We start from the raw sequence: 15,477 nt of genomic DNA on the forward strand, positions 1-15,477 counted from the left end.
CAGGGGTGAAGGTTGTAGTACAAAATAGCAAGAGAAGAATACAGGAAGGCAATAATGGAAAATTACAAAAGAAGTGATGGAACTGATGAGGAGAAAGTGATGGAGAGAAAGGCATACAGTACTGGCTGAAACTAAAATATTCTTTGTGTACAGACCTTTTTTCTCTCCTGCACCTCAGTGTTGAAAAAGAAGCACTCTGCATACTACGGAGAAACAGAAGGGTTAAGGAAACTGGAGGACAAATGAATGAATGTACTTTACGCATTTTACCATTTCCTTTGGTGTGGGACTATTACACAAAAACCATGCAGATATACCATTTTCTCACTTTTCTACTGGTGACACACTACATTTTCAAAACCTTAAACTTTGCATGCAGTACGGACTTGGAACACACACAGTGACCAAGAAGGTAAAAGGAGGGATGTGCAGAGAGCCCAGTATTTGTATTTGTATCTAAATTTGTTGAGGCAGCAAAATTATTTGTATTTGTATTTGAATAAAAGTGGAAAGAGGCTTAAAAATCCTGTTTTGTTTTTATTGCACTTTTAATTTTAGAAAATTAAAGTGTTACAAGTGTTCATGAATAAACTACCTTACGAAGGAGGTCCCCACACCAAGTCTTGAACTTGAGTCTCCCAGATCATAGACGACTGCGCTGACTGCTGAGCTAAAACTTTACTCATCGCCTCATTGCAGACAGACCTCTACTTATTTATACACCCAAAACACAGACAGCACACCACGTAACATGTAGGGAGGAACATCAAAGGTGATTCTTGCTTTTCACTTTTCATTTATTGTCTATTTTTTACAACCTAACTTTGAGGAAAGGAGAAAGGGAACAACGAGTTATGGAGAGTTCCTTGAGAACACTTCACGTGTGTCAGTAGCTCAGCTTTATCTCTAGGGAACACCCCCAACTCCAGGAGTGATGTCCAAATTAGGAAATGTGCATCATTTAGCAGGTGGATGCGACTCCCTTCGTTGAAACCTGCTGATAGACGTAACAGTGGCGCAGAGAGAGACTGAGATAATGATGTTTTTTTTTTCTTCCCGAAAACAAATAATATTAAAAATATTTGTATGAAACAAATATTCGTATAAAAATCCTCACTATTTGTGCTTTGCCGAATATTTGTATTTGGGCACACCCCTAAGGGATAGTGGAGTGGCAGTGCCACTTGAATTGGACAAGTTTTAGATAAGGACACAGTAAAATAGCTCTATTAGTTGCAAACTATGTATCTCACCGGCACAACCTAAGAGAAAAGCCATGAGTCTCCTTCATTTTACTTAGTTCTTTGTTCTATTTTGCAATAGTGTAATACTGCATGTTCTAATGAACGTTGTTGTCTTGTGATTATGTTGTGTTGAAATGTAATAGTTCAATAATATGCTATTGAGCTTTGGCAATTCATCCAATAAAGTGTATTTGAATATTGCAGATTGTTTCCATGGTTACAAAAAATAATTTTTCCAGTTACAGACTGATACAATAGTCACAGCAACAATCAATGACCTGGGTGGTGTAGCCGTCCAGTAGGACCTGGACAGTGTCCTGGTCTCCTTGGATGATGCTCTCAATGATCCTCTCCATATCTGGCACCATGCCTGAAGCCAACCTAGTGACCAAACATTCTAGTAATTATACTACTACCTAGTTCCATTTTATAAAAAGTCAAATAATTGTAATGATCTATATCAAATTAACCATCATTTGAAAAATTCTCTTTACACAAAATAGCTTGCGTTGACTATGAAAATGTAATATCACTTGAAATAATGAAATAACAGATGTTACCAATTAATGTACATAAATTGACAGATTTTACACAATTTTATAGTGAAAACAAAAAATGGCAAGAAGGCATAATGAGATAAGCATTATTCAAAGTGTCCATAGAAACAAATACATACACACAGTACAATACAGTATAACTTTGGATAAAAACTTGCAATGCAATTGAAAAGATTTTAAAAATGTCTAATTAGGTGTTAGAGAATGACATTATCATCAAATAAATTTGTTTTCAAGTTGTTGCTTAATTGACACTAATAGTTTTCAAGAGGTTTTTACAACATCCACATGAACCAATGTTGGAACTGACAGGTAGTGAAATCAAAGCTTTTACTGTAGTACTGCACAGCGTTACAGCAGTATTGCAATGAGCATGAATTCTGCACTCACCTGTTGGCGATGTAAAAAGAAGACACACACACCGCCTCTGACAGCTTCTCCCTTGTCTCTCCGATGAAACAATGGTTGTGTAAGCTACTTCTCTTCTTACTCCACACCTTCCATCCCTCCTTTACTCTCTAAGCCCTGGATTTACTCTGGCCACCTACATTACAACCTGCTCTCTTCGGTGAAGAGTGGAGAATTTCCCCACATGCTTTCAGTAGGAGGCAAGGGAACATCCCAAACTGGTCACCAGGCTCAGATCTCTACCAGATTTCAGATGAAATCAATCCAAATTCAATGGGCTGACTGCCATGGCATTTACTGAGCAGGTCCATGTTGCCACCCTAAGGCTAAAACATTTTTTGTAAAATGATATACAAACCTGTTGCAGAGTTTCCACAAATTTTTTGTAAATATTAATGGTCCACAGAGGATGAATATTAATTTTTCTGGTGATCCCCAGACTGTATTGTTATTATTATCAGGGCCCAAGCACTGAAGTGCGAAGGCCCTCTTGTTCCTGAAGGGATTATTATTATTAAGGCCAAAGCACCTAGTGGTGCGAAAGCCTTATTGTATCTGAAGGGACTATTATTATTATTATTGTTATTAGGGCCCGAGCGCTGACGTGCGAAGGCCCTCTTGTTCCTGAAGGAATTATTATTATTATTATTATTATTAGGGTCCAAGGACCGAAGTGCAAAGGCCCTCTTGTTCTACATGTCATACATCATCAGATTCACATGAAATTTACAAGGTGTGGTCTACACTTCATATACAACATACAGCAACATATTAATATATATACATTAATATATATAATAAGTGGGTGTTTTCTACTGCCACATGGTGCACACAGGAAGTGATATTTAACTTGTTTGTGCAATGTCTGATAAGAATCTGGTCCTGAACACATCTGCATGCCTGCAATAAAAGTCCTTCGACTGCAGCACATTCTGACATGCGTGAAGGTGCAAAGGCCCAATCATCGCTGCTTGCAGCTTTAATTATCATTGGGGCCCAGGAACCGAATGGTGCATAGGCCCTCTTGTAACTGAAGGAATGATTATTATTATTAATTTATGATTATTGCTGATAGAGGAAGCATATTAGAACATGCTCCTTTGTGTCATTCTGGAAACACTCCTATGAGTTGTTCTGGAGTGTGTGAGTGTGGTCGTTTCATTATGAGGATGTGTTGGGTCACCAAAGGTGCGAAGTTGCCTTGGCCAATTCATGCTTTCTGCATCCACGTGGCCTCAGGGGCCCACATTAGACCGTGTGACTTAATTTCATCCATTCATGTCCACGAGGGTCTGTGCAAACCCCTCTGCGGACTGTACGTATAGCAAGTGCACCAACTGCCAACTGTGCTAAAAAAGCAAACAGGAATGCTTGTCTTGTCTCCTGTATGTATGTACTATATTTTTTTTATTTTGGCTTGTTCTTGTTGTTCAACAACATACAGGAACTCCTCAGCTGCATTCAGACTGATAACAGCCCTGTGCAAACAATACAAGGGGATGATCAGAAAAACACTGTACAGTGGTTTGTAATATTCACAGACTGGATCTTACAACTCTGGAAAGTTATCATGCTGCAGCCCTGTGTTTGTGTCTGCAGACCCCAAGTATGAATGGAACCACGTGTGCATCCGCGGTCTGCATGCAAGTACATAGCTGTCAGACGCAGAATATGGAAAGCATGAGACATGTAAACATGTTTACCGTCTTTTCTGCAAGGGTGCAGAGTGGTGAGGGGATAAAAATGTGCTCTGAGACAAGACTAAAAACCAGGTTTATGCTGTGTGCAGACATGTGGAAGGAACTGAGGCGCGCATCGGCCTCACAATACAGTTATATTCCCCATCCAGACGTCTCTCTGCACGTAAGGGATGGACTGACCATCTCCCCTTGCATTGCCTTTGTAGTATTAATAGCCATAAGAAGATAAATTCTTCCTCAGCAACGACGAGCTCCAGGGCACTGCATGTAGCCATGTTGGATAATGACTTTCTTCCAGTAACACTCGTTGACTTATTGCTTATTCACAGAATTTTTTTTTTGTATGCCCCTGTTGTTTCGGAGAATACTGCAATGAACAACGCATTGAGCATAAATGCCTCTGTGCATGCTTGTATCCACACACCATCTGTGGAGGCCCACACCACAGTGTCTCACATGAGTATAAACAAAGCTTAAGACCTAAAATGGAGATGGATTGAAATCCTGACCCTTTAACTAATTTCAAAATGTTTTTCTGAATCAATGGTTTGATTTTTGCAAATTATGCATGAAATGTCCAGGTCTGCTGCTTTACAGCAGTTCAGTGAGATTTTCTCTTTACATGAACTGCTAAACACTGCTAATGTTAGGTTTTATTCAGATTAAATTCTCAACTGAGTAACTAACCCTAACCTTCACATTATTAAGCCTATACATTAACACAACAAAAATTTAAAAAACAGGTGTCATCAAAAGTAAATATGTTGAATAGCCTATTATTATTACGATAATTATTGTTTATGTTAATAATAATAATAATAATAATAATAATAATAATAATAATAATAATAATAATAATAATAATCATACTCATACTCATAATCTTTAAATCATAAAATTTTTCTTTCAGGCTACATCGTCACTTCTATATTGCTGTGGATCATGGGTAGGCCAATACTTCTGAGCGAAATCTGGTGAAGTCTACACCCCAAGCAGACTCTCTGGAAGTCTGCAGAAAGTCTGCTTGAGGCCTCTTGTGGACTTGATGAATTGTGGATTTGAACAGCCCTCTGCACCCGTAGACTTCCCCGGGATGCACTCTTAAGTCTGCAAGTATGCAAGTGCCATGGAGTCCAAACAACTGTATTCAGCCATAGACATTATAATGAGAGCCATCTTTTTGCTCTAAATACTGGTTGTTTTTTGTTTAAGAAAAGCTGAATTAAGTATACAATTGGGCCAAGAAAACTAAATCTAACAAAAAAGGCTACTCTCGCCTCAGCAAAAAAGGGTGTTTTAAAGAATGGATAATCATGGCTTGTTAATCTGTTATAGTTGCAGTAATATTAAATTATATAGTATACTCCAGCACTGTAAGTATGTTAAAAATGTAACCAGATGTTTAGGATTTGCATCATATGAATTCGACACAAAATTATTGGAAGACAAAAATAGCATAGAATATTAAATCTTTTTAGACTCAGTGACATAAAGAGTTCCAGAGACAAGCCAAAACCATGATCCTCCCAACTGCTGTGCTGCACAATCAGATTCACGTGAAGATAAAAAAAAGTTAATAACAGCTTATACTGACTTGATTTATCTTAGCAGTAGTTAAAAATGAAAGAATGCCTTGCAGATTGCAGTAGTCTGTCAAGAGCAGAATCACCACTGCAGGACTCGTGCTCTGATGGCAGGTTTGACTGATGACAGGGTGCACAGCACACATCAAATAAACCAGCACATCTAACAACCAATGTGACAGCAATAAATCATGATGAACCACCTCAAATAATGGAATTGTAACATCTAGTGGTGAAAGCTAGACATAGACCTTAAAATGAAAAAGGATAGAGTTGAATTTAATTTGTGTGGAGGTTCTTTTTTGGACTGTCTTTATTTATTTAATGACTGACTATTCTGCCCCTGCATTAATTTATTGATGGGTGACTCTTCATTGTTTGACTGGTCACACCAGAATGTCATCCACTGTATCAGCTGATGTGAGGCCCCCAAAGCACACAGCTGTATTTTGAATCCCTGCAAGTTACAGTTTAGCTGAAGCTATTCTGAAGTGCAGCTATGACTGCTCATTAGTATGGAACACAATCAGAATAAATGAGAAATCAATAAATGCACACAAAAACAACACAGCAAATTATTAGTTGTGGGATATTTTAATTTAAAGATCTTTCCAGTGCATACACTCTAATACTGTACATGCATTATGACGTCCTCTTCAAAGTCTCCCTCTTGCTGTTGGTTCAGTTTAGAAATGAAGGCACGTGTAGTTAAGAATCATTATGACAATTTCAGAAACCAGAGATGGAATACAAACTGAGGAAGACTGTAGTGGAACTCTTAACTCTTTCTTTCTGTGGGATTTAAATGTACAAACACAAAATGAAGTGACACAACACAAACTGTTAGGCGGTACAGTAACACTGACTTTACAAGTCAAAAGTTAAACTTGACAGGAGGATAAAACTGGAGTGTCACCTTTTTCAAATCATAGCCAGGAACGCTTTTAGGCTCTCAACACTAATGAAAATGTAGAACTGTTGGTTAATATGGGAGAAGCTCTATCAAAGTGAGGGAGTGACTGGGTGGAATGAGGATGAAGTGTGCTGAGGAGGAGCAGCCTGGCTGACTTCAGTAAGCGTGATTGGCCACAAACAGAGACTCCTGACCTGCTGCCCCCTTATCTCCAGAGGACACGTACTTCCCAAGAGCTGCCTGGCTGTTATTCTGTGGAGAAACACCAAGCAAAGAGGCAATAAAAGAAAAACTGGGTTAGTGTGGTTTTTTATTACATTCGTAAAATTCATTACAATTTTCATGACTGGAAAATTGTATGCAGAATGAGCTGTGGGTCCTCATGAGCTCCTTAGTTCCTCATGGGCCTCATGCAAGAAGCACTTATACAAACAGGTTTGTTGTTAGGTGGCAAGTAAGAGTTTGTGACATTTCGCCAATTTTCTCGTACTTCAAATTTCATCTGAGGTACCAATGAAATTCATGAGTGGTCCTGACCTGTTGTACAAGTCATGAACAGACTGTGACATCACAACTAGTTTGGACAACTTTGCAGTGTGATGTCGAAACTTGAAGTCAGCGCACAACAATATTTACATTTTCATATATTCTGGATATATCAATAAAGGAAGGAGGAGATTTCTTTTTAAGAATTTCTAACTAGGTAAATCTTTTTTGTGAAACAATCAGAAACAAATTATCCAAAGCAGAATATTTTTATATATCTTAAAACACATCTGGGAACCATTAATAAAATTATTTACCACTTATCAACCCCTTATTTAGTATGCTGCATGTTAGAAAGTATACAATTACACGTGAATGCACTAATAATAATAATAACCCAATAATACTACATGAAGGAAACTCTGAAAGGCATTAATAATAATGAGTACTTTTACTTTTGATAACTTTTGATAATGCTTCTGTACCTTTAGGACTTTTTTTTTTTTTACTGAAATACTGCTTTTGTTTCTCATGTAAAAGATCTCAATACTTCACATACAAATTGTGCTGTATCAAGCTGAGAATAAGGAATGGTTTATGTAGTCGTAGTATACAAGGTTTGTCCTACTGTATCTGGATAAACAAACTTCTCACCAGGGCTCTTTTGATGTACTCTTCCTGGCAGGCCTTGCCGTTCTCCTTCTTGCCTCCCCAAGCCTTGAGTGCAGAGGCCTGCAGGGCCCGGCCGTAGGAGAAAGTGAGGGCCCAGGGTCGGTGCAGAGGACACTGGTTGATGGCATTCAGGTTGATGGTGGCCTCCTCCTCACTCTGGCCACCCGACAAGAAGGTCACACCTGAGTGAGGTGAACACAAAGGAATAGTGGGTCAGGTGGGAATAGTTATTTGTCATAAACATATGTAGACACGGTATATCTATCTGTGCAGGCTCACCCGGCACAGCGGGGGGCACAGCGCGACGCAGGGCAGTGACAGTTGCCATGGCGATCTCCTGAGGGCTGTACTTTTTGGGGCAGGAGTGTCCAGCAGTCACCATGTTGGGCTTGAGCAGCGTGCCTTCCAGATAAACATGGTGATCAGACAGAGCCTTGTAGACAGCTGCCAACACCTGCAGCAGCAGGGAGAACAAGGAATCAGATTCAGTTATGAAATATTAGAAAAAGGCACTCTGATTTCCATTCACTCGGCAATGAAGTAAATTAGGATGATATTGATAACTGTGCTTTCCAGAATAGGGGTATTAACAAAAAATAAATTCTATGTAATTAAGGATTAAACCTCATTAAAATGACATTTGGTTTCATTGAGACCTGATAGATAATCTTGTCAAGTCTTAAAGTCTGTAATACTGTAGAGGTGGCAGGCATGGGTGTGGCAGAATGGTTCAACAGCACCACCTACGATATTTCAACGAAGCAGCCCCCACCGCACGTTAAACCTACATGTATGAAAATCGGTACACACATGTATCATGCCAGGGCACACAAAAAAAGTCTCTCTTCAGCTCTGGAGGTTGCTGCATGGTGGTGAATGATGCTGTGTGAACATTACCTACCTTAACTACATTTTTTTTGAGAGCATGATTCAGGGAGATTACTACATTTTCCTGCATTCATCAGAGTTAGATTGCAATACAATACCTATCATATCAGAGATGGAGCACAATGGCAGGGATAATATCCCGTCCATGTGTTCCCAGCATCACTCACCTTCTCAGTCACATACTGGCAACGCTGCAGGTCATGGTCACCGTCTGGGAGAATCTCAGGCTCCACGATGGGCACAATGCCATGCTAAGGGGGGACAGCGGGGGAGGGCATTTAGAGGTGGATTGTAAAGAGCACAGCAACCAGCATCATGGCAACAGACAATAGCATATCCTCTCTTGTGTACTAATTGGTACACAGTAATAAGAGAAGCTGATGGGCCAACAGTGTGCTGAGTTGTGTAACAGCTGTTTGAAAGCTGTTTGTGTTACATCACTGCACTGCAGAAATAGTGTTTAGGTGAGCTCAGCTCAATGAGTTCTTCACAGCTGTAAAGCTGGGAATGTAAATGTGTATGTGTGTGTGTGTGTATGTGTGTGTGTGTGTGTGTGTGTGTGTGTGTGTGTGTGTGTGTGTGTGTGTGTGTGTGTGTGTGTGGGGCTAACCATCTGGCAGATGCTGGCGTAGCGGGCCAGCACATTGGCGTTCTCCATGATGGCCAGGTTGGATGGGGTGGTGGAGGTGATCTTTAACACACAGCGCCACTTGGCGAAGTCAGCACCGTCCTTCTTGTACTGAGCACAGCGCTCATAGAGCCCATCAAGACCTGACAGAGACACAGCAGAGAAGGCAGTTTGAGTGATGAAAGAAGGGGTGAACGAGGAATGAATCAAGAAGCAAGAGAAGGAAGCTGAGAGCAAACACTTTCTGCTCAAGGAGCACTACCAGTGAGACTTCTCTTACTTGAATGAATTTTCGATGCCTAGCATCTGCTCAAACTGTTCGTGGTAGAGCTGCATTGTGGGTAATGTAAGCAGAAGGTTTTGACAAGGAAGAAGAATATGTAAAATAAAAAAAGACTATCTCTGGTTCTCCTGCATCCAATTTGATCCATTTAAAAAAATAAATTATAAAGTGTGCATTTTTCATTGTCATGATGTCTCATTTTAAACTTGTAGCATCCCTCCACTTCGCATCCTGATGACAGTAAATCCCATCAGTTGACAATACCATTGTCAATAATTGCTTAGGGCACAAATGTTCCAGAACAACACATGTATCTTGTCATGCCCTCATTGTGAAACTGCAATTGTATAACAAAGAGCACCTCTCTACCTTGAGTGGTGGTTTCTCCATTGGTGCCGGCGAGGGGAACCACACCTTTGTCCACCTTGATGCCCACCACCATTCCCTTTTCTTTGACGAGCTGGGGGAAGAGCTTGCCGTTGTCTGTCTTTTGGTAGAGTGTCTCGTGGAAGAAGATGACGCCACCAATGCAAGGTTTGACCCGGTCGTCAGCAGTGAAGAGAAGCTGGCGGTAAAGCCTCCTGTTCTCCTCTGTGTTCTCAGCGTTAATGCTCTGGAAGCGCTTGGCCACACTGCCTTGAAGTGCCAGGTAAAAACAGGTTGGGTGGGTGGAGTTAGAGACTCAACAATTTTTTAAAGAAAATCTGCATTATAAACTGGAGTTTGAAAGTCATTAGAATTTACCTGACAGAGGGAGTCTAATTAAAAATCAACTAACACTATGTGATGTGTAGGATCCTGTGTTTTTGGAGCTTGAGGGATACTATGGCCTTAAAATCAGGATATCTCCACCTCTGCTGTTTTGAGTTTGAAAATCCTTTTTAGTTTGTCTCTCATGAGTCCCCAAACTTTGTAGAAAGCTTCTGACCCTTTATAGGTAAATCATACCTACCCCTCAGATTTATCTGGTGATAACTTGGGGAGTCCCGAGGCCAGGTCAGGAGTTTCTGCTATTTTGTCCACAACATATAATGTGCAATTGCAAAGAATGTGTGTTTGTTGTCTCTAACTTTTCAGCCCACAACTGGAGATATGACCAGGTAACAGAGGGGAGTAAACATGCAGTTTGTAAATGTTACCTACATTACAGTAGGTACAAATTAGAAGACAACTACAGTGTAAGTGATTTTACACCAGGAGTAAATTACATTAACTCAGCAGTTAAGGTTAAATAATGTAGTAGTATCCAAATTTTATTGTAATATTGTAACTGTTTCTAATCTGATCACTGTGTTGCTGAACTGGACTGTGGTCAGTCATTGTGGTTGATAAGGCAGGGCAATATATCAGTATAATATCATTATCGTGATATAAAACTAGATCATCTTAGATCATCATCATCTTAGATTTTGGATATCGTAATATCATGATGTTACAATGTTACGTTGTGGATATAATGACTAAGTGCTTTTACCCACTTAGTCATTATATCCACATTACTGATGATTATTTATCAAAAATTTCATTGTGTTAATATTTTTTGAAAGCATCAATAGCCATCCCTACAATACTGTCACAATATCGATAAGTTATTCATCAAAAATACTGCCATTCATTACTGCCTCCTTCTTCTCTGCAAGTCACACAGTGAGTCTGTGGTACCTGTGGATTCATCGGCTGCCAGGATGCCTTTCCCAGCAGCTACGATCCTCTGAGCGATTTCACTGAGCTCCTTCTTCTGCTCAGAAGTCAGGAAGGGATACGCGTGAGTCATGTTGACTGTAAAAGAGACAAGAAGAGAAAGAAAGGTAGAGACCAATACTGGGTCATTTCTAAAGGACACAGAAGTAGATTGTGCAGTCTTACAAAATCAAACCACAAGATGTTTAGAAACCACAGATTATTGATGATGAAAATAGTCGTTAGTTGCAGCCCTAATGCATCACAGGAGCAATTATTCTGTAGAACGAGTTTTTTCTTTTGATACTTTACATTTTGCTCATCAAACTTCTATACGTTTATTTAAGTGGGATTTTGAGGGCTTTTACTTGTAATCGAGGACTTTGTTGTATTGATGTTTTCACTCAAGTGAAGGATCTAAGGACTGCGTTTCAGGATCCCTGAAACTCACTTAAATCTATTTAAACCTGAGACGCTCTCCTACTGGTGAAAACTGCGTCATGACGAATAACTGTGACTTTAACTGTCATAACCTTCTCATAGGAGCACTCCTGCCGAAATCCGACAAACAGCCGTTACTAAATATTACCAGTTTTGGCAGCGATATGTTTTGTTTCCTGCTTGTACTTACATTTACACCGCATTAATATCCTACTGTAGTAATACAATAATTTAGCAGCCTCTCGCGACGGCACTTCCGCGTCCTTGCCAAGCCTTCTGAATGACTTAATTCTACTGGGTGTTGCCAAATACTGGGCCTCCAAAAACACTTCGGGAAAACAAGATCATTTTTATGATGCCACTCTATTCCGTTGTGAATTGATATGTGGCTTTAAGAAAACATCATTCTTAGAAATAGGCCTACTAAAATAATAACAACAATGTACAAAGCGCTTGGAAAATGCATTAATAAAGACGTAACGAGCTAGACTAATAAACTCTATGAAGTAAATATGGAAAAAGTGTCATGCTCTCATCTACTGATCTAAACCCTTGAATGCATTAGTATTGAAAGTAGAAATTAAAACTCACCAGGATGTTGCTGTATACGTGCAGTGACAGGGGTAACAGACAAATGCAGGAAGTTGCAGCTGTAACATGAGGGACATGAAGGATGAAGGACAGAGTACAGCAGAGTAGAGGGGGCACCCCCAGGCAGAGACTGTCCAATCAGAACGCAGCTTTCAACAAGCTCCAGCCAATAAGAGGATGTTGTGGAGGCTGAAACGATAGGAATGTCTAAACCCTCATTATTGTCTTACAGGCAACTATTCATGCGTTGATCAAAAAACCTGCCATAGTTCTATTGATATTTTGTCAAAAATATTCCAGAGATCTTTATCAAATGTAACCTATTCTAATTTCAAATTCACTCATTTTAAGTCTTTGGGGATTCAAATATGAATATTTATTGCTTTTTAGGAAGATATACAGTTTGAAGAGGGGCTTTGCTTTATTTGGAGGCATCTCAAAATATCTCACACTCAGATGTGGTCATCTGTCTTTGTCTATGAAAGCAGTTAAGAATAAGAGTTGAAAGCAGATGAACTTTCAGTTGAAGGTGAAACCCTGAAGATAGTTTAAGTGTCCAATCAGTGTTAGCTGAAAAACAAAAACTCTTTTAGTTTCAAGTTGATAAATAACTGATAAACATAGTTTCTAATAAAAACCAAGAGAGAAAGCTCTCAGCTGTTACGGCTTTTTGAGGCGAAAGTGTCCAACATGGACAGACTGATCTAGTCAGCTGTACAGGTGTATACAATTTTTATCATATTGTGATAGAAGATGCATTGATTTTACATACCAATGTGAAAGGCTTCACAATGAACAAACTGCTTGCTTTGTTTTATGTTTTTTCCTCTTTTAGTATGTGTTGGCATGTTGTGACTACTGTAGTTTCCCCTTTGGTGATATCTATCTATCTATCTATCTATCTATCTATCTATCTATCTATCTATCTATCTATCTAATCTGTGTTCATCATCTCTTTGCCTGTAAGACAGAGCTGAGGGCGTAGGCCTTGAGCCATACAGCTCTAGGCCTACGTGAGGATCCTCACATGCGCGATGCGTGGGTAATACGTGCCGAGAGCATCATTACACCAAAGAAACCCCGCTGCTGCACGTCAGCCATCAGCCCTTGCCATCCATCTGCCTGTAGATGAGGCTAACTCTCCATCTCCCTCACACATTTCTTCAAACATGAATAACATTATTCACTCCTTACCATACCGATGAGGCATGTGTTCAGCTTCCTCCTTATAATCTGACAAAATCTCCTAGCATTGATCATATGCGTTATCATTACTGTCTGAAAAAGGAATTAGTTACAGTCTGTGACCCTCAGTGACTCAGACAGTGTTATGTAACACAACCTCAGAGGGACCAGTGCTTTTTTCCGTGAGGGTATGGAGATCAGGGTGAGAGCTCAGTATATCAAATCAATGATACAGTGTATTCTAAGGGGCTCTTTTATTGAAGAGGTAGAGGTGGTATTATTTTCCTGGATTTCACTGCAGGAAATATTAAATGATTGGTTCACAAATTTTCAAGTCTGTCTTAAAATAACAGTCAGTTGCCATATGAACACAGTCCATTAACATTCCCCTCAAATGTGCTTTCAATGTAAGTGATGGGGGCCAAAATCCACAGTGTGTCCATACAGTCATTTTGTGGAAAAATGCATTTAAAAGTTGATCTGAAGCTTACATGAGGCTTCAGCAGTCTGAGTTAGTCATATCAAGTGGATATCTGCAATGTCGATGGGTCAGCACTGAGTTCAGTTTTGACCCTTGCCCGTTTCTGCTCTTGCTTGCCTGCTCCCTACCTGCTTTGTTTGCCTCACTGACTACCTGTTGCTTGACCTTGCCTTTGCCCTGAGAACTTTTATCTGCTGTGTCTTTGGCCCAATCCCAAACCAGCTATCCACTATCCACGCTATCCACTCCCTCTCTGTTTGTGCATTCACATGGAGGTTCACCATATTGAGGGTCATCCCAATTAAATTAGCGCAGAGTGTGATTGGACTGTGAAACCCTTAAAATTCTGCACTGGTGCAGGCTTACGGTCATCCTAATAGGAAGTGCACATGCAACAGGAGAATGGAGGAAACAACATACAAATGTAAGAGTTCCATCTTTCTACTTTCTCAAGTATTTAGGCCAAGCACATGCACCTTTGTTTTCACCACAATAATTTTACAGTCTCAAACAAAATCTCAGAATGTGGGGTGTGAAAAGATAAAACAAAAATGAGGAGAATATCACTTTGTCTCTAAGGACGCTTGACTTGTAGCAAACCCACAAATGCCTGTATGCATACATAGCCTACAGAAAAATAAATTGAAATATGTCAAATTTACCTCATATCTCATTGTCATGGTTTTAGATGTTATGTGTTCACAGGGACAGTGGAAAAGACAAGGCAGAATAAGGCTGTGAATGGAAAATGAACACGTATTTACCAAAAAGAGAAATGCTGCCAAACAGGCATGGGAGTAAGTAGTTGCCTTAGCCTAATTAATTAATGAAGTTGATCTGTCACCGTGTAAGCCTTGTTTTTCAAAAATATAAATATATGTACATGAAGCAGCATAACAGTGGTGCAAGTACGGCTTCTATCCATTGCCATGGTGACAGCTGCTTCCTTGTTCCGGCAGAGTGGCAAGGGCATCCCATAATTTGGTTATCCATTTATACTCTCCACCTTCATTAGAAGTGTCCTCCACAGCTGCAAGTGTAACTTCATTTGGAATGACACTTGGTGGTGGAGTGGAAGTGGGTAGGGCCTAGTTTGGGATCGGGCCTTTGAGTTGTGCATTTGATTCTAATTTTCTGTGTTCAGAGTTGTTACACACAGGACGATGCAGCTGGCCTGCTCTAAAAGGCCCAAGACCCCGACTGCCACAGACTCTTATCCTGCTCTATGCACACTCCACGTTATATTAATGTAAAATCTCATTATTTGCACATTTGTGAATCCAGCACATCTAACATGATGCGTTAAATCAATGCAAATTTTGTATTATTTTACACATTGCATATACTGTTTATACCATAAATTTGCACATTCCTGGTCAATATTTTGTATATTCCATTCACTTTATTTTAAATTCTGTACAGCTCTTCTCACTTTAGAATATATTCAATGTAAATGTATAGCCCTGTATAGTATTGCTATTTAATTTATATTATTTATGATTACTTGACTTTTGTGACACTTGTATTTTCTATTTTCTTTTCTATATTTTGATCATCATGCAACTCAACACTAAGGCAAATTATGGTATGTTATTGGTATAGTATGTCAATTAAAACCTACGTGTCTGATTCTCATATAAGCATAAATCTTATAAACCCAGTATAATATTCCCATAATACCCCTGTTAACAGTTTGAATTTATGTGGGAAGGTGTACTTACATACAATGACCCAAAC

The 15,477-nt window shown here is 39.6% G+C and overlaps 2 protein-coding genes across 3 annotated transcripts in view; both read right to left on the reverse strand.

The window, feature by feature from the left end:
- si:ch211-195b15.7 (synembryn-A) overlaps positions 1-2,334 on the reverse strand; it is a 28,863-nt gene extending 26,529 nt beyond the window's left edge. The window contains exons 1-3 of the mRNA XM_044330084.1: positions 2,192-2,334; positions 1,523-1,625; positions 156-203 (exon numbers count right to left, since the gene is read on the reverse strand). Of these exons, the coding sequence (XP_044186019.1) occupies positions 156-203; positions 1,523-1,612 (138 nt within the window). The 5' untranslated portion in view covers positions 1,613-1,625; positions 2,192-2,334. The remainder of the gene's footprint in view (positions 1-155; positions 204-1,522; positions 1,626-2,191) is intronic.
- A 3,733-nt stretch (positions 2,335-6,067) lies between these two features.
- On the reverse strand, positions 6,068-12,204 carry LOC122967422 (fructose-bisphosphate aldolase A-like). 2 transcript variants are annotated; one of them, XM_044332075.1, is made up of 8 exons: positions 12,075-12,204; positions 11,025-11,141; positions 9,732-9,998; positions 9,062-9,222; positions 8,619-8,702; positions 7,843-8,017; positions 7,546-7,745; positions 6,068-6,657 (listed from the first exon to the last, which is right to left on the reverse strand). In XM_044332075.1, the coding sequence occupies exons 2-8, from the start codon at positions 11,134-11,136 to the stop codon at positions 6,562-6,564; spliced, it is 1,095 nt and encodes a 364-aa protein (XP_044188010.1). In that variant the 5' UTR covers positions 11,137-11,141; positions 12,075-12,204; the 3' UTR covers positions 6,068-6,561. The 2 variants fall into 2 exon arrangements, with proteins under 2 accessions (XP_044188010.1, XP_044188009.1); XM_044332074.1 differs by lacking the exon at positions 12,075-12,204 and adding an exon at positions 11,674-11,760.
- Positions 12,205-15,477: the final 3,273 nt, after the last annotated feature.

The sequence above is a fragment of the Thunnus albacares genome, chromosome 17 (genome assembly GCF_914725855.1).
Source record: "Thunnus albacares chromosome 17, fThuAlb1.1, whole genome shotgun sequence".
Classification (NCBI taxonomy): domain Eukaryota; kingdom Metazoa; phylum Chordata; class Actinopteri; order Scombriformes; family Scombridae; genus Thunnus; species Thunnus albacares.

What these genes read in the sequence shown, in the direction of transcription:
- LOC122967422 (XM_044332074.1), bottom strand. An exon ending in TGGAGAAACCACCACTCAAG is followed by an intron (nt 9,223 to 9,731) that starts GTAGAGAGGTGC and finishes TGTCTCTGTCAG; the next exon opens with GTCTTGATGGGCTCTATGAG. An exon ending in TGTGCCCCCCGCTGTGCCGG is followed by an intron (nt 7,746 to 7,842) that starts GTGAGCCTGCAC and finishes CACCTCACTCAG; the next exon opens with GTGTGACCTTCTTGTCGGGT.